This window comes from Tenebrio molitor, chromosome 4 (genome assembly GCF_963966145.1).
Source record: "Tenebrio molitor chromosome 4, icTenMoli1.1, whole genome shotgun sequence".
NCBI lineage: Eukaryota > Metazoa > Arthropoda > Insecta > Coleoptera > Tenebrionidae > Tenebrio > Tenebrio molitor.
Window position 1 is genome coordinate 11,787,676 of NC_091049.1, and position 19,767 is coordinate 11,807,442.

The 19,767-nt window shown below is 36.8% G+C and overlaps 1 protein-coding gene and 2 long non-coding RNA genes across 3 annotated transcripts in view; 2 read left to right on the forward strand and 1 right to left on the reverse strand.

Moving 5' to 3' along the window:
• The window catches only part of LOC138128742 (uncharacterized), a 97,659-nt gene that overhangs the window by 25,484 nt on the left and 52,408 nt on the right, over positions 1–19,767 (reverse strand). The gene's annotated exons all lie outside the window — the stretch shown is intronic.
• LOC138128799 (uncharacterized) lies at positions 689–2,072 on the forward strand. The gene is made up of 3 exons (XR_011158915.1): positions 689–875; positions 930–1,127; positions 1,279–2,072. It is a non-coding gene; the product is annotated as an uncharacterized lncRNA (long non-coding RNA).
• LOC138128797 (uncharacterized) lies at positions 10,358–12,861 on the forward strand. Its single transcript, XM_069045006.1, has 5 exons — positions 10,358–11,246; positions 11,317–11,601; positions 11,654–11,861; positions 11,916–12,274; positions 12,335–12,861. Exons 1-5 carry the CDS (start codon positions 11,133–11,135, stop codon positions 12,821–12,823), a joined length of 1,455 nt encoding a protein of 484 aa, XP_068901107.1. The 5' UTR covers positions 10,358–11,132; the 3' UTR covers positions 12,824–12,861.

Here is a 19,767-nt window from a genome sequence, read left to right on the forward strand (position 1 = left end):
AAAAGTTGTTCATTTAACCTAGCTGTGCATCTCGGAAAAGTGTGTTACCTTAAACACCAAACACCCGGTATATTGTTTTACAGCAAGGAGCCTCTGATTCAATGGCAGCAATGGTGCAAATAATGTTGAAAAGCAAAAAGAGAGAGAAATATTTGCCAAGTCTCAGAGCTTTTGCGATTACATTACATTTCTATAGTCCAAAGGCTTGGTGGTAGAAGGTGTGCACTCACCACCCGAGATCACGCCGCGGCAGGAGGTCGTAGCAGATTTTATGGGCAAATCGGGCGGTTCAGAAGGTTTATCTGTTCCGCTCATCGGATGATGTCCCCGAAAGATGGACAGGGGCGGATGGCCCTCGGGTCACCGGCTTTTGAACTAGGGGAGCAGACAGCTCCCCCACAGATCACTCACTATAGATGTGTAAGTCAAATGGCGTTAAACCAAATCATGTTTTAATTTCTCCCACAACCGTCAGATGGCGTCAATGCTGGTATTTTCCGTCCTGTCGGTACCGCAGTTCAGACTCGTGTTCATCTCGTATTCGTGTTCGTGACTTCGTGTGCTCGTGTGGTTACCATATAGTGAGAAGAAACTGAACAAGTTTTCCTTTGTTATAAATTGCAACGATGGATAATTCGCAATTAATTAAATACAAAAACAAGTGTTGTGTCCCTGGTTGTTCAGGTTTCCAAAGGACGAGGAATTATTCAAGAAGTGGGTTGAAAGCATTCAGCAACCATGCCTGAGAAACCTAAATCAGGGGCAAATATACAAATCGTATTTCGTATGTGACCGACACTTCATGCAAGAATATCTGGTGCCAGGAACAAAAAGAGGACTTCGCAAAGATGCTGTCCCTACAATGTACATGTCAAGTAAATTGTTTAAAGATGTGACCGATGTGTGTTTAATTATACCTATTTAAACAGTGGTTTCGGGAAAAGAGCATGTTCCGGTTGGACAACTAATCGAAACATGTACTGAAAAATGCCCCAATATTTCACAAGAAATAGAAGATAAGCCATCTTCCATCTGCAATGGGGTTGAAAATGTAGAGTGTGAAGAATCGTTATCTCATAACACAGAAGAGGCCACGTTCTCAGGAAATAGCGAAGTTTTTGTAACAAGTGAGTTATTAAATAAGTTCTCGTATCCCACCTCCACCCGGCGGCACGGCAATTTTGCCGGAGTACATACACTATTACGGATAATACTATCAAGTAATAGTGCAGTTATTAAGTTGTTATTAAGTTAACATTTAACAATAATTTTTACTAGGAAAGAAAAGAGGTATCCTACAATCAATCAATGTCACTCGGGTTACACATTTAACTCCTAAATGTAAAAAAAATGTATAGAAAGATTGGAGAATGGGGTCGTAAGACTGCAAGGATGCATCACAAGATCAAGAGTCTTCAAGTAAGATTATCAAGTGCAGAAAAAGTGGCAAATTGTCCCAGATTTTCTAAGTTAATGGAATATGTAAATGACACCACCTACACATTTATCATGTCACAAATAAAAAATCAGAATCTGCAACCAAGAGCAAGAAGATTTACTATAGATGAAAAAATACTCTCCCTGAGTTTATTAAAAGCGAGTGGCAAAGGGTATGGACTGCTCTCCACAATATTTAGCTTGCCCTCTCGAAGAACTTTGACAAATTTATTAAAGAAAATACAGTTTCGCCCAGGAATAAATGAACAGATAGTCAGGAGTTTAAAACTCACAGTTTCTAAATTAAAACATCCCAGTGACAAACCATGTGCAATAGTGTTCGATGAATTGGCTTTGAGCCCATTACTGTCGTACAATAAATCCGTTGACTGTGTGGATGGGCTAGAGGATTTAGGAAACCGCCGAACGCCCCATATAGCTGGCTATGCCCAAGGATTGTATAAGAACATAGGATAGCCGAATCCCTATACTTGCAATGTTGTCCGCGTCGAGCCGCGTCCCCACTCTCGCGTGACGTCAGCGACGGACCCGCGACCAGTTCGCTCTTTCATCCGCTTATGCACCGTAAACGGTTGAGATTTTTAAATTTAAATTTAATCACTTACTGACAAAAATGCCAGGACGTCGTTGTGCAGTATTTGGCTGTAATAACAGTCGAATACGTACAAAAGTCACCAACAGTGAAATCGTGTATCATAACTTCCCAAAGGGAAAGAGTAATTTTGTATCAGATACGGTCCGTAAAGAATGGATAAGACGCTGTAAACGAGCAGATAAGTGGAATCCCGATACTAGCCAAATTTGCTCAGTCCACTTTACTGCAAACGATTATGAACGTGATATGAGAAATGAATTATTAGGTAAGAAATAATTTTATTCATAATTAAATAGGTATAGTTCTCGGTATATACGAGTAGTTACTTACTCCTATTTATTCTAACAAATTATTGCTAGGGTTACCTGTACGAAAACAGCTTAAAAAAACTGCTGTGCCTAGTTTAAATCTTCCACAAATATCGAAAGATGAAAAGAATGTTACAGTACGGGAGGAAAGATATTTAAAAAAAAAAGAGGAAAATGAAAGGAAAGAAGAAATAAATAGGTTAATCGCCGAAGAGTCGAAGGCATCTTCTTCAACGGCATTGCTTACTTTAAACGAGCCGTTGGCAGCATCTTCAGCAGACGAATTTAATAGCAATAACTCGGATAAACCTCTAACTGTCTCAGCAGAAAATATATCAGAACAATATTCGAAGCTTCGCGCAAGTCACACAAAATTATGTAAAGAGATGGAAATTATGAAACGGAAGTTGAGTTTGCAAAGGAAGCAACTTCTGTATTATAAAAAGAAGAATAAAGAAGACAAACCTCCACAAAGTCAGGAGGCGCTAACTTTATAAAAAAAACTTTTAACAGAAAATCAAATTGCTATTCTTCTAAACAAAAAGAAACGCGTCAATTGGACTACTGAGGAAATTGCAGTTGCTTTCACTGTTCGTTACCTTAGCAAGAAATGTTATATATTTTTGCGGACCAAACTTAATTTTCCCTTGCCAGCGTTATCTACTTTAAGAAGCTGGGCATCAAAAATCAGCATAAAGCCTGGGGTTTTGAAAGATGTATTAACTTTTCTAAAGGTAGCAGGAGAAAATATGTCTGCAAAAGAGAAAACTGTAGTCCTTTCTTTTGATGAAGTCAAAGTTTTATCGACTTTTGAATACGACGTTGGTGAAGATCAGGTTCTAGGTCCCTACAATTTAATGCAAGTCTGTATGGTTAGAAGCCTATTTTCTACTTGGAAACAACCTATTTATCTAGATTTTGACCAAAAAATGACAAGGGATGTGTTAATGGATATAATCAGTCAATTGCACAAATTATCGTACAACTGTGTTGCAATTGTCAGTGACTGCGGAAGCAGTAATGTTGGTTTATGGAAAGATTTATCTGTTGATATCAATAAAACCTATTTCGAACATCCTCAAGTCAAAAAAGATATTTATGTTTTCGCAGATGCTCCACATTTACTAAAACTTCTCCGTAATTGGATTTTAGACAAAGGATTTATCCTAAAAAGTGATGGAAACAAAAAAATACGTAAAGAACCTTTAGAAAGTTTAATACAGTTAACCAATACAGAAGTAAATTCTTGTTATAAAATTTCGGAAAAACACATTACAGTTGAAAAAAGTAAACGACAAAACGTAAGACTAGCGGCAGAATTACTATCTCGTAACACTGCTCAGGCTTTATTACGGTACAAACCAGGCCCTGATGAAAAACTAGCAGAGGATTTAGGGATGTTCATAGACGACATTAATTCTTGGTTTGATATTTTTAATAGTCATGTGAAAACATCGCCTGATCCTAATCGTATGAAAGCCCCTTTTGGAATTTATTTACACGAACAAGAACAACACTTAAATAAAGTTAAAGATATGATATACAGCATGAGGGCTGAAGGTAAAAATTCTTTACAAATATTTCAGAAGGGAATGATAATGTCCATAGAATCCTTGAAACTGCTTTTACGAGATATGAAGACCGAATTTGATGACATACAATACTTATGTACTTATAAACTCAACCAGGACTGTTTGGAGAACTTTTTCTTCCAACTTAGATGTCGAGGCCCGAATGAACATCCATCTCCCTTAGAAGCAATGAAAAGGATGAGAATGATTATTCTAGGGAAGAATCCTGGTATTTTAGAAGCACAGGTACCTATCTTAAAAGTTTTTGTTTATTCGTCACATACATATATTATTTTTTAAAGGTGAACACCCAAGAAACGACTCCTGAAGAGTATGTAGTTGCTAGGGTCTTGGAAGAAGCTAAAGTTTCAGTTGAGTTACCGGAAGAGAGCAATGCAACTCAAAGTAGCAGTGGAAGCTCATTTTCATCATCTGGAGTTTCAGAAACATCTGATGCAAAATCACCCGAAACAACAGATGATGCTTTTGAATACATTGCTGGTTTTATAGCAAAGAAATTTAAAAACACTCATCCCCAACTAGGCGATTTTACTTACAGAATTAAATCTGATAATGCCTACAGTTTACCGTCATGGGTACAACAGCTTTCCTTTGGGGGTCTTATTAAACCATCAACAGATTTTTTGACGACCATTAAACGATGGAACAAATATTTTGAGATATTCCATGGCGAAAACAAACTGCGAAAAGAGCCATTAGTTGTCAAAAAGTTAGCTCTCAAAATTAAAAAACGAGAAAACTTATCTTTCGATGTAATAAAATTATTTTGTAAATTAAGGACTGTTATCCGTATTAATTATTTAAAGACAAAAAGAACCCTTGATAATGCTAAAAAATCGAATAAACGTAAGCTTTCTACTGTTACGCCAAATTCAGATACTAAACGGAAACTAGTTAAAAAAATGCGGAAAACAGTTACCTAATTAACTTTTACTCTAATTATAATAGTATGTTATTCAACGAGTTCGTGTGTAAGTTGGGCTCTTTATTGCATGAATAGGCCAGTTTAAAACGCGGGTGAAACGATTCTTGTGTGTTCACCTTTAAAAAACAATGCAGGTATTATCAACAAAAACTTAAGATAGGTGCTTCTAAAATACAAGGATTCTTCCCTAAAATAATCATTCTCGTCATTTTCATTGCTTCTAAGGGACATGGATGTTCATTCGGACCTCGACATCTAAGTTGGAAGAAAAAGTTCTCCAAACAGTCCTGGTTGAGTTTATAAGTACATACCTACATAAGTACTGGTATACTGCATACTCGTATCATCAAATTCGGTCTACATATCTCGTAAAAGCAATTTCAAGAATTCTGAAGAATTTTTACCTTCAGCTCTCAAGCTGTATATCATATCTTTAACTTAAATTTAACTTAAATAAATTTACAGCGTTTTAAACTGGCCACTCATGCCATAAAGACCCCAATTTACACACGAACGAGTTGAATATGAGGTTTTTTTGTTCGACGAGTTTAAGAGCAAGTTCTTTAAAGACCCTTATACACGTGAATCACACGCTATTTTTTATTATACCTGCACCGCAATCTGAAAATTATAACAAAAAAAAAAAATTCGAAATATCTTTTCCGTATTAATCTGTGTCATTAATCGTTGATATAGAAATAATCAATTGGTGTTGTTTCGTTGCTACGCATATTTATTATAAATTGTGTATAACTGTGTGTATTTATCATTGTTCAAAATGTAGGTGAATTTGTTGTTACCTAAGCGACCTTAAAGCTTTAGTGTTTAAGGGCCCTTTTTTTACGCATTTTAGTGTCAAAAACAGGGACTATGATTCAGGTATGATAAAAACAGAGATTAAGATTCAGGTAACTACCTATGTATAATAAAAAAAAAAATTCATGTACTAACTAATAATTGTACCGAGCGATCATTTAAAAAATAAATCGAGTTTGCTTTGGAGCCTATGCTATAGCATGGGTTGCCATAGGTAACACGCCGACTCGATTTATTTTTTAATTGATCGCACGGTATAATAATATATAAATAAGATAATAAAAACGTGTATTATAGCAAGACAATGACGGATCAAATGTACATACATATTTCATTAATCATTACCATTCATTGTACGTTAATTTTGGTTTGAGACAAGAGTTTTAGATTTATTTTAATATATGTATCTGTTAGAACTAGATGTTGTTTCGATCGCATAATAGGTACATTAAATTATAATTGAATTACTTTACAGAAAAGTACAAAATTTAACTCGACACTCGACTGGATATATCATTGTAATACGCAACGCATTCAGTCTCTGGTCCGTGGCTGACGTCACAGCCCCCCACTACGCTCGGCGAGAATATTCCGGCATCCAGCTATCCTATGTTCTTATACAATCCTTGGGCTATGCCAATGTCTTTATGATTAAAGGCATATTTAGGCAATGGAAACAACCATTTTGCTTTACTTTTAGTAGTGGTCCAGCTAAATCTGTAGACATTAAGAACATGATAACAGAGGTCATAACATCATGCTAGGCTATATGATGTTCCTCATATTTTTAAAGGGATACGTCATAATTTGCTTAAAAGAGACCTCCACTTTGAGATTAATGGAATTTCCAAAGTTGCTAAGTGGAAACATATTGAACAATTATATAATTATGTTGGATACAATGGATGACACTAAGTTGTGCACCAAATTAACTGATGCTCACATTTAAAAAAAAAAATGAACAAAATGAAAGTTTCCCACATGACCCAAGTATTCAGTCATCAAGTTGGATCGTTAATGAAGCGAATTTCCCAATGGAGTAAGTAATTTTAGGCTTCAAATGTTTGTTCGCTACTATTATAACTTTAATTTTAGATATTGATTCAGAATATAAACTGGAAAAAGAAGCTGCTGAAACAGGCGAGTTTATTTTATTTATTGATCAATTGTTTGACGGCTTAAATGGAAATTCAAAAATCTCACAAAAAAGTAAACCTCTCAAAGGGGGAGTAAAAAGAAATTCAGGACATGAAAAATTCTGGAAAGATTCAATCAAATTATTGGAGAAAATAAGTTTTTGGGATGAAGATAAAAGAAAGCTTGTAAAAGTCCCGTCTCTGCAAAATCTGATTAAAACACTACGGGGTTTCATATATTTAAAATATGTTTTGCTCCAAAAACTTGAATACTTTTTGCCCAGAGCTTTCAACCAGGATTGTCTGGAGAATTTCTTTGCCAGTATAAGATCGCATGGGGTACGATATACTTCCCCTGATGTCTCACATTTCGTAACATCTTTTAAATCATTGATAGTTAATAATTTTTTAAAAACACGTTCCCTTGGATCAAACTGCGAAGATGATTTTAGTACAGGAGCTCTGGACAATCTTAGATGTTTTTTAACTGGCGAAGAAATTGCTGGTGTCCATCCTTTGCAAAGTAACGGTGAAGACATTTCGCAGGGGGCACCTGGTAGTATAGGTACAATTAAAAAAAGTAGAGTGGCAAAATCTACAATTGCCTATGTAGCTGGTTTTGTGGCAAAAAAAAGTGTTGAAGCTAAATAATCAATGCGATAGTTGTAAACAAACATCTTTTGATGTATTCCGACGGAAACGTTGATTTAGGAGTCATTGAGGCAAGACAATATCAAAATTCAATGTTGGTTAAACCTGGTAGTTTTTTGTATTTTGTTACAAATCAGTCGTTATCGCTTCTTTTTTATCTCATACCACAACATAATAATAGTTATTTTTATATTAAGTGCGCGAAGAGTGTTTTTTGTGCATGAACAGGTCTTTTACGCCGAGACGAAGGTCGAGGCAGTATAAGCCTTTGAATGCACAAAAACATCTTCGCTCACGAAATATAAACGATATTTTTTCTATAATTGATTCAAAAAATTGAAATTAAAAATTCAAATTTTTGAAGGAACTCTGAAGTTTCAATGCAGTGACCATGTTGCTAGGTAACTAATAAAAAACAGTGCGTGAAATGAAAAACAGAAATAGTCGTATGCGTGAAATTGCATTTCACACACTGTTTTGTATGGTTTCTATGGTTTCGATCTTACTAACAATGTAAAAAAAAGACACGTAAGAAAATGACCCACTTCATGCACAGATAACTATGCGTGAATTTCAATTTTTTGAATCAATTATATAAAAAAATAATTTGTTCATACTTTTAAAATGTGCATTATTAAATACAATTAATTTTAATGCATTAAATTGCACAAGGCACGCCAATGTAGGAGATTTTGTGGCCACTTTAATAGTGCGATGTATTTTATACTTTTGGTGTAAGTCAATTAATAATATTTTAATTGGTAACGATCTAAAATTTGTTGCATTTTTAAAACAGAAACCAAACCCAATGTTCGTTGATCCAATTAAATTAGAAGCTAGAAAAAGGTACATGTCAAAACTTAAGTGTAAAACTAAATTATCTACTACCTAATGTAATAAATAAATTATACTAAATTAAAAATGATTTTTTTCCCTCTCAGATATAAACAAAAATTTTAGATTTATGCCATCTAGCGGTCTCATATAAACTTGATATGAGTCATTTAAAATATTATGTTAAAGTACCGTCACAAAAATACGAATATGTAAAATTGAATTTCCCGCTCGCGGCTTTGTGATGTTACCCACAGCCGCTTGGAGCGCTGTAATTTCTGTACTGACCGGTAATATGGAAGATACACATCTATAGTGAGTGATCTGTGAGCTCCCCGAAGTAGCGACTAGGCAATGCCGAGGCGACGATTTGGATGCGAGTGGTTTGAGCGATGGCCTGTGGCAGGGGCCGAGAGTGGGGCCTTCGGGCCCACATGAGCCGTCCCCGAAAGGTGGACGGAGAACCGGTCTTCGGGCCGCAGAGATTGGGGGAGCAGACAGCTCCCCGATGTTGACGAACATGCTGTGGATTGGTACATGAGATGGTTATGAGAGGATGACGTAAGGGTCCACTTCGGGGGACCGATGCGCGTAAAACACTGCAAAGGTCCCCGTTTCGGGGACCGATGCGCGGTGTAAGATCTTTCTTGCCTTCGGGCAAGAGGACGGGGGAGACTGCGGTCTTTGCCCCCAGGCGTGGTACGGGTAAATGGCAGACCACAATTTGTTTACCCATAAAGCGTTCCGGCAGACTACCCAATCCCACCGCTCCGTGGTTTGCAAATTACGTGTGGGACTAAGGGGGGAGGGAAGCCCATCGGCCTAGCCGGTGCCCTCCCACGGGAACGGACTCTTAGTGGCAACGTGTATACGCTAACCGGTGGGTAGCAATCTTCCAGGACTTTTACCTTTTAAGACAGGCAAGTCGGGCCAAGGCCCAAGATACACATTCAGTCCAAAGGCTTATCGATATGTGCGGAATACATTCAGCAAGAGCCTACCACATCCCAGTACCATCCACAAGTGGTACTTGACAGTTAATGCTGGACCAGGCTTCACTCAAGAAGCATTTGACGCTCTCAAAAATAAACCTGATAGAAGTCCGATTGTAAATTTAAATTGTTGATGAAATGGCTATACGAGAGCACCTGCATTGGAGTGGGAAACGATTTTGTGGCTATGTGGACCTGGGAATGAGTTCTGAAGATGCAAATTTTGATAATTCAGAACTGGCAAAAAACAATCTTGTTTTTACGGCAACTGCTATAACTGGAAAGTGCCCGTAGGTTATTTCTTGATTAACGGTCTGAATGCAGATGAAAGGGTCAACTTAATTAACAAATGCCTTTATTTGTTAGATGAAGTGGGGAATAATGTCATTCCCTCACATTTGATGGCGCTGCAGTGAACATTTCAATGTGCAAGAAACTGGGTTGCAACTTTGAATTGGGAAACAATTTTAAACCATCGTTTTTGCAACCTGCTACTAAGCATACCATTTTTCTATTCTGGGATGCATGCCATATGATCAAGCTAATTCGGAATGCATGTAGAACAATAAAATCCTTTGAAATTAATGGGCATTTTATCCAGTGGTATTACCTTGAACTTTTGCATAGGGAACAAGGGGAGGGACTGAGATTGGCAAATAAATTGTCAAAACGTCACTTTAATTGGCAGAATGAGAAAATGAATGTTCGTTTGGCAATTCAGATGTTCAGTAAAAGTGTCAGTGATGCCTTGACATTTTGCGCACAGTCTGTGCAACAATTTAAACAATGCACGGAAACAGCCAAATTTGTTAAAATAATTAATGATGCATTTGATGCAGAAACGTGTGCAGAAAATAATTTAGATTTGTCGGTAAACAACGTAGAAGAAATAACCAGATATATTTCAAATTTAAAAGTTAATGGCGTACCAGCAGTAGAGTCCTGCAGGAAAAGAGGGTTTTTGGGCCTAATTATAAGCTTAAAAGACAGTTTGGAACTGTATACACTGTTAAAGGAAGCTTATAATTTGAGATATCTGCTGACTTATGAATAGGGCCCGGATTTTAGGCAAAATGGACTATTTTTATTTTTTAAGGCACATGTATGAAACTTGTCTATAAATGATTTCTGGCTTAATTAGAGTAATTAGAGCCATATTTGATTCTGCCTATTCGGCCTAAAATGCCCTTTAAATACCTATTTTACCTTTTAACTGCCTGAACATGCCTAAAATGACCAAAAATCAATTTCATTTTTGCGGTTTTTTCCCAATTTTCGAATTCTGGGAAGTTTACGGTATTGAAAATGTAAAAGTGGTACCTCAATAAAATTTACAATGCTTTATGATTTTAAAATTTAAGGAGATGTAATTACTGAAATGTACAAAGTGCAGTACAATACAGGAATTACTTTTTCGCTTTTACGGTTGGGACCATGATGTCAGCGGTAAATACTCCGACAATACCTAAGTACCACAAACCATTAGACTGGACTGGCATAAATTACAGAGTTTATCTGTTTGCCTCTGTTCGAAGGGGTGCAGGTATACGCGGTCTAATGTTTTCTGATACTTAGGTATTGTTAGAAGCTTTAACGTTTATAAAATGGTCCTTGCCATAAAAACGAAAATTAAAATCCCGAAGTGAAACAATAAGAGAAACCTTAAGGGTGTCATTTTCTAAAAATTTAAGAAATATAAAATTAACCATCTCCTCTGAAATTTGGTGGGAGACGTAAATATAAGCATTACAAATTTGTCATTTCTCGTTTACTTTATCTCCGTGCAGTGGTCGTGTTTCTTGTGAACCTGTTTAAAGTGAACATAATGCCGAAACAAAAAATTAGTTTACGCGAAAAAATATTACAGTGGACAAGCAAGAAAGATTTATATGAAATAAAATCAACCCGAGAAATGTTTTGTAAAGCTTGTGGTAAACTGGTAAGTTAAGCATAATTAAAAATATGTCATTTTATATTTTTTACTTATTTGAAAATTTTATTTTTTGTAGTTTATATGCGAAAAAAAATGTCACTTGCAACAGCATGAGCAAACGGCCATCCATAAAGAGAACATTATGACACCGCTTCGGCAAACGTTGCTGACACAGAACTTGGAGGAATCGGCAAATAGTACATTCAATATGGAACTTTGTAACGTCTTTTTAGCTGCCAATATACCATGGCACAAACTACAAAATCCTGCGTTTCAGAATTTTCTGACAAAATATTGTGGTAGAAAAATTCCGGATGAGTCTACTTTACGGAAAAATTATTTACCAAAATGCTACAAAGATGTATGAACATACTATCTTTTAATATTTAATTTAAAATTATTTTCACTTTTAGACTATTGACCGCATTCGGAATGAGCTGGATCCTTTTAACATATGGGTTTCAGTTGACGAAACAACAGATGCACTTGGGCGATATGTGGCGAATTGTCTGGTTGGGAAACTTTCAGAAGATGAACCTGGAAAATCTTATCTTTTGGCGTCTAAACAATTAGAAAGAACAAATCATGAGACAATAGCTAGATTCGTAAATCAATCTTTAGGTAAGGGTTTTTCACTTTTTTAAATTTATTTTGATTTAAAATTTCTATGCGTAGAAATCTTGTGGAGTACCAGAGTTGTTGCTGAAAAGTTTCTTTTGTTTGTAACGGATGGAGCACCATATATGATAAAATCTGGTAGACACCTTAAGGTGTTTTATCCAAAAATTGTGCATGTCACATGCTTAGCGCATGCTTTAAATCTAGTGGCTGAAAAAATTCGCTATCAATATGAAGATGTGGATAATTTAATTTCGAACGTGAAAAAAATTTTCGTTAAGGCACCTTTGAGAGTTGAAATGTACAAAGAAAAACTAAAAGAAATGCCACTGCCTCCACAGCCAATTTTAACACGATGGGGAACATGGCTTCAGGCTGCTATGTTTTACAGCGAACACTTTGATTCCATTAAAGAAGTAAGTATATAAAAGATAAGCAAATTAATTGATTGTTAAACTGTTTTTAACTACTCACAGGTTGTCATGTCCTTTGATGGAAGTTCTGCTGTTGCTATTCAAAAAGCACAGTCTATAATGAAGAAACCCGGAATAAAAAACCAATTAATTTATGTTCGCAGTAATTTTAAAATAATCTGCGAAAGTATTACTCAATTGGAAAAAAATGGGTTACCTTTAACCGATTCAATCAAAATTGTTGAAAACGTATTTACCTCCCTAAAAAAATCTCCAGGCCCTGTAGCAGCAGTAGCATTAAAAAAACTTGAAGATGTTACTGAAAAAAATCCTGGATACAAATTTCTTCTAGAATTGGCAAGAATTTTTAGAGGTGAAGATGTGCCGGAACATGACACCAAAATGGAAGAAATTTATTACAAATTTGCGCCCATTACCTCTTGCGAGGTAGAAAGAAGTTTTTCAAAATATAAGTCCATTTTGGTGGATAACCGACAATGTTTTAAAGTAGAAAATTTAGAGCAATATCTTGTATGCAATGTAAATACGTAACAATGTAAATAACTAACAAACTTGTAGTATTGTATATTAATTAATAAAAAATAATTTGTAAATATCTTGTTGTGTGTACCTACTTAAAACTTTAAAAACACATTTTTTAATTTAATTAACCACAACTTTAAGGACCTAGTATGGCTTATTTTCAGTTTTTAAGGGACTATTGCAGTAGTTTAAGGGACTATTTTAGGCACCTATTTCCGACTTTTTAATTGCCTAAAATCCGGGCCCTACTTATGAATTAAGCCAAAACCATTTAAAAGTTTTCTTCAGTGCCATTAGGGCAAAAAGGGGACATAATAATAATCCGAGTGCTATACAATTTCAAAGTGCCTATCGTCAAATGTTGGTAAGACATGAAATTAATGCATCTGGCAACTGTACAAATTATTTTGCAGATGTTCACATTTTACATATAGGCAGCCATGTAAAATCCAAAGTTTGCGATAGACCTATGGAATTGAACGACGATTTTCAAATAATCGGAGACCATGATTACCTGACCACCAGATAGGAATTTAATTTATTTGCGATAAATATAGTTGAATACATAAGTGGGTTTGTGGTCAAAAAAATGTTCAAGGTTGTTCACTGTCAGTTGTGTCGAAGCGTTTTAATTAAGGATGAATGGAAACTGCTCATGCCTTCTAATGACATTGTACAGGCTGCCAAAAAAATCGAGGCATTATTTAGGCAATACTCAATAAATTTAAGAAGATATGGCCCTAAAATGGGGCAGTAGGGGAGAGTGTGGAGGAATGGGACGCAGGACGAATGGGACAGACAAAATAAAATTTTTGCCTTAAGTTGAATTATTCTACCCTTGCCACAGAAAGATGCATAAGTACTGTGTTGCCTGCTAACGATATTTTTTCTTTAAAAGAATAAAACGCGTGTCAAAGAGTAATTAACATTTTGTTAATTTGTTTACTGTTGTTGTATATCCAAGTTAGGAATTATATTCCAGTTAAAGTTTCCACACTGTACAATAGAAAGTTTATTTGAAAATTGTTGTAATTTGTTCCTCTAGTCCTAGTCAAATACAGTGTAAAACAAGATATGAAATTAAAATATTTTTGGAACGGGTGGCATTTGTGATTGGTTCTGGCTACACACTGTACGATCATGTGGAGGACGTTTGTCCTTACCAATCTCGCCACCATAAAAATTGAAGTTCTATGGCTAATTCTTAAGAACCCAATTTTGCATTTGTGATATTGAAACTACTCTACTGTTCCATAAGTGAAAATGTAGTTAAAGTTAGGATTTCAAGTCATTATGTGCACGTCTTGAATGACGTCTTTCCATCGCCAACAGTAAAATAGAAACATCAACATTGTGAATATTTTTATATACACCCGATTCTTAAGAGAGCGCCACTGCGATGCCACAACCCCCAGCAGCCCAGGCAGATGATCACGGTGGACTACATGGGCACAGAATAGATACTATCAAAAGGCAAAGTCCCAAAAGCGGGAAAAGTCAGCGTATCCAAGCGGCGCCGATACAAGGGTCATATTTTCAGAGTAGCGTATCTGACGTAATTAGTTGTGTACCAGTGGTGGCGTTTTGTTACATACATGAATAAAATTAAAATGAATAAGTGGACAAAAAAATGTGAAAACAAAGCCTACAACTGTAATTCGGCTTCCTTCACTTTTCTAGATTTAAAGAGTTAGGTATGTACTAAAGAATACGTTACTGGGAACGACGAAATTCACTTCACAGATATAAGTACGTTTCTTGACTCACGTTCTAAAAATAAGGAGAGGTTCCTAGGTTAAAATCTTTAAAACGAAAAGGTGGGTACTTGAATTCACCTCTAGACAACAGGAATGAACGAGAACGTATTGTAGACGAGGAAATGCATCTAGAGAGACCCACCAGAGTGCGACAAGCCAGTCCCGTGTTTTGTCCACCGGAGACCCTCATTCGCGGACTTTTATCTTCCGGAGTGCTTACACGGCCAAATCTCCACGTCCGGAGCAGCCGACCAACCACACCAGGGTCGAAATCGTCGACATCAGTAACGTCCTTCCTCCAGAAAAATCAGACGGTAACTCAAGAAAGATTTTGGTTTGACATTTTTTTACCTTCTTCGCCGGTCTTATCTCGGGCTGAGACCTTGTTAGAGATAAGACCGCATCGAACTTCTTTCGGCCATCCTTTTTTGGTAGTAGAACCTTTAGTTCATAATAGAATATGATTTCATTTTATTCATTTTTTTATTGTTAATTTAATCGTCTATTTGTGCATTTAACGAATCGGTGTAAGATATTTGTAAATATAGGAGGGCTCCTCGATTATCACCATCTCAGTGTATTATTGTGTTTCCGCTCCCTCAGGTTCTTGATCCAGCGACGATCTTTGGGCCGCTGCGCACAACGTGTTGATTTTATTCTTCCCGTCCCGGGCGGGGCGGTGCGAGGAAAATTTTTAACGTTACAGTACATAATAGAATTTGTCAACATAGAATTTCCTAATGATGTTTAAAAAAGTACTGACGTTTTTTCTTATTGCAGATGTAAATTTGTTGTCAAAAGCTGGTCATGCAAATCAGCATGAAAATACCTCACTTCACAAAGAAAACTTTGTTGAAGAACTTGCGTGTGTCTGGTATGTAAAAATGTGTTGATCATAATTCATAATATTACATTATTGTAGAATTTGAAAATATAGAAACACTGACAGTTCGATCTCCCACCACATCTCGGAGAAATCCCATAGATAAGATATTGTCACTTATACTGTTAATTTCAAAGAATAAGAAAAGAAGGCTTTTTGCAAGAAGTTTCGGCGAAACGATTTAACACCTAGGTGTAAAAAAATGTACAACACTGTTGTTGAATCCGCTACAAAAGTGTATAGACTTCAGTCCAAAATTAAAGATTTCCAATCCAGACTTGTCAACGCAGAGAACTCCGCAGATGGTGTTGGTTTTCAAAATTTTTGTGAATTGAATGCACCAACGCAGACATTCTTCCTTCAACAACTGCGGGCCCAAAAATTGGCACCAAAAGGGAGACCTTTTTCGTTGGAAGAAAAAAACTTAGCCTTACCTCTCTTAAAAGCGAGCGGTAAGGGATTTACGCTACTTTCAAAGCTGTTCGTCCTACCATCGAGGAGAATCTTGACCAATTTGTTGAATGAATTACCATATCGTTCGGGTTTGAACCAACACGTAGTCAGCGAAAAATGAAGGCTGTGGATAGACATTGCGTTGTTATGTTTGATGAAATATCCATCAGCACTAGGCTAATGTACAGCAAAAAAGAAGACCGAATTGAAGGTTTCTAAGAACTCGGCCAATGTGATAATGGTATGAGGAATTCATCGACAGTGGAAGCAGCCTATTTCTTTTATGTTTTCGAATGGTCCCATAAAAGCTGCAGATTTAAAAAGGATGATAACTGGGGCAATCACGGCCTGCCAAAACATTGGACTCAAAGTAGTGGCAACCGTTTGTGATCAAGGTTCCGCAAATCAAAATGCTATAAACTCCCTCTTAGCAGATATAAATGAAAAGTGTTTACGAGAACCGATTTTTACGACTGATAATAGCCGTAGCATCCATCATACTAGCGAAATGTCAACACAGACAGCGAATAACAGTACTGACACTGTTGGTGAAGTATCATCATCACCGAAAGCCCAGCCGAACAAAACAGGGAAAGGTTCCCGTAAGAGAAGAACTGATGAATTCCGTAAAAAGAAGAACGCAGAGACTGACGCAACCATAATGTCCGGTGTTTTCGCAAGATTGAAGATATCAGACCCGACAGCCGTCGCAACCATACCCATATCTAGGGAAACGCATCCAGTGACTGTGCCCATAACCTTTAATAAGTTGCCCACATACTTAGACCGAGTATGGGACACCATACATTTGTTCAAATGTGTTAGAAACAATTTGCTGACAAAGATCTGCATTTTGAAATAAACGCATAAAAGAAAATTGCGAAATGGGCTCATATTGAGCAGTTTTACAACTTAGATCTCTCAGATGATACTAGGATGTGCACCAAATTAACGGATTGTCACATTCTTAGTAACAAAATTAACAAAATGAAAGTATCTTTTGCAGAGCAATAAGTGTTCAGCCATCAAGTTGGTTCCTTAATGAAAAGGATTGCAAAATGGGATAATTATGCTTTCTATTATTTACTTCAATTTAATTTTAATATTTATTTTTTTTTTACAGAATAAATGGAATACATTGGATAAAGACGTGTCTCAGACAGCCGACTTCATTCTTTTCATGGATACGCTGTTTGATAATTTGAATGGTGTCTCCGACCACCCACATTCATTTTTACTTAATTCAAATAGCGCAGACGGGGATTTATGACCGCTACCCTTGCAGCCTCTTTAGGGGCGGCACGAAAGATGTTCGCATTGTAAAAACACTTCTACTTGAGCAGCGAAACGTTCAAGACGCCTTGTAGTTGTCCGAATAAATCTATTTTTTGTACTCACAGCCTTGAAAGCAACGCTTCCAACATCCAACGCTCGCTCCGAAACGAATGCTTCCCGGTCGACTCGAATGTAAAAATTGCAAAAAACACTGGCCCTTTGAGGCATTCAAAAAAAATCTGTCTTGATAATAAAAAAATTTAGTTCATAAAATACAACTTCCCTGGGTTTTCCTCCATTAAAAAATTACGGAAAGATTTATAATCGTTGAAAATTGTTCCTACAAAATTCACAAATTATTGCTACAAAATTCACAAATTATTGCAAAAATTGAAATAACAAGCGAAGCAATTGTTTCCAATAACCAAAGATCACTGCCTGCTTGGTTTTATGTTCGTTTATGTTTAATGTATTAAAACAAAAAAATTTAATTTAATTTTCGTATAAAAAATATTGTACGAACCACTTGCTTGAAGACATCTTCCGTTCATTCGCGCATTAATTAAAGGCACTCGCTCCTTCGTCGCTCATGCTTTAAAAATGTGCTCATGCGGGAACATCGTCTTCCCGCACTTGGTTCGTAAATAACTATTTGTTAAGTTTAAATCCGTATTTATTATGTATTAGCATAAATCATATAATCGTACCGATCGAAGCGTACGATATAAACATTGGTCCTTCGAGCCGGATTTAAACCAAATTAGAAAAAAATTTAAAGTGTCGCGAGTGAGTGTCGTCATCAAGGATTCCGACCCGGCGTTATTGTGATGTAGTCTCGAAAATTAACAGTTTCATTCACAAAATTCAGAATAAGGAACAGGCGACCACAACATCGGTCCATTCCAGACCAAATCCCACTCGCGATGATTCTTTGAACATCAATTTACCTGTGTATAGCTTGCCTACATTTTCGAGTTTTTATAAAGACTGGCTCTCATTCTCGGATCAATTTAAGTCAGTTATCCATGAAAACGACAAACAATAATTATCAAATCGCATGGGATCTACTCGAAAGACGTTATGCCAACGAGAGATTAGTAGCGCAAGAGCATGTGTATGCCGTTTTAAAATTCCCGGTAATTACAAAAGCGTCACATACTCATTTACGCGAATTAATTGACATGTTAACCACCAATATGGAAGCGTTAAGAATGTCAAAAGTACAGGTAGGTAGCTGGGACGCGATCATTGTTCCGATTATTATAACCGAAAAATTGGACTTTCATTCGAAAAGCGAATGGCAGAGCAAGGTCGATCGATCTATTCCCAAGTATAAGGATTTTTTGCTCTTTTTGGAAAAACGCCATCAAACATCCTAGACAAAATTACAGGATTCAAACTGATGACGTAAAGTACCGAAATTTTACACAGGATGAAATAAATGATCTTTTAAAATATGACGCGAAACCAATTAACCAAAAATCGAGGATAACCAAGTGTTCGGTTTTCTCAATCATGGCCCAGATATTCAATCCACTAGATATTATCGGAGCGGTTATTGCGAGAGCTAAAAGTATTTTGCAACAAAAACTTTGGTTCCTAAAAATTGGATGGGATGAATCAGTCCCACAAGACATCCATTGCGCTTGGATCAACTTTCTAAAAGAATTACCGTATTTACAAATGTTGAGAATACCTAGAGGAATGTCCCAATTGAGTCAAATTACAAGCGTGGAATTGCATGGCTTTTGTGATGCGAGCATGTCCGCGTATGGCGCCACCATATATGTTCGCACCTTCGCCGAGAATAATTATTCAGTCCGTCTTCTACGTATGTAGTAAATCGCGCGTAGCACCCTTAAGGTGCAAATCCACGATGAGATATTTTCATGCAATTTTGGTCTCATGATACAAAAATTTCACGAACAACTAAATTTCATTGTGGAAACACTCGTGAGAGACATGAAACACTGAAACATAACACGAGATATTGTCTCCTGCAAGTTGTTCGTGAAATGTTTGTATCATGAGACCAAAATTGCATGAAAATATCTCATCGTGGATTTGCACCTGTAAAGACGATCACGTTGCCGAGGCTAGAATTGTGCGCGGCCCTGCTATTGGCTAGACTAATAGTTTCGGTAAAAAAGGCGCTAAATATTCACATCACACATCACCAAACAATATTTATGGTCGGACTCGATGGTAGTTTTAGCGTGGTTAAACAATAGTCCGAACACGTGGCAGACCTTCGTCGCCAATCGAACGGCCGAAATTCAAGAATTAACAGCGATCTCCGAGTGGCGACACGTAAAGGGCAAAGAAAACCCAGCAGATCTCGTGAGCCGCGGTCTTTCACCGTGCAAACTTGTCGACAATGAATTGTGGTTTAAAGGCCCATCATGGCTACACTCGAATGTCGCGGACATATCGCCAAATGCGCTAAACGCAGCACTGAGACAAAATTACTGGATAATTTCACCGCGTAGTATTATCAGACAAATTATACACAGATGCAGCTCTTGCTTTCGGTGTAATCCCAAACGAATGACGCAAATGAAGACTTACCTGCATCCGGCTCGAAG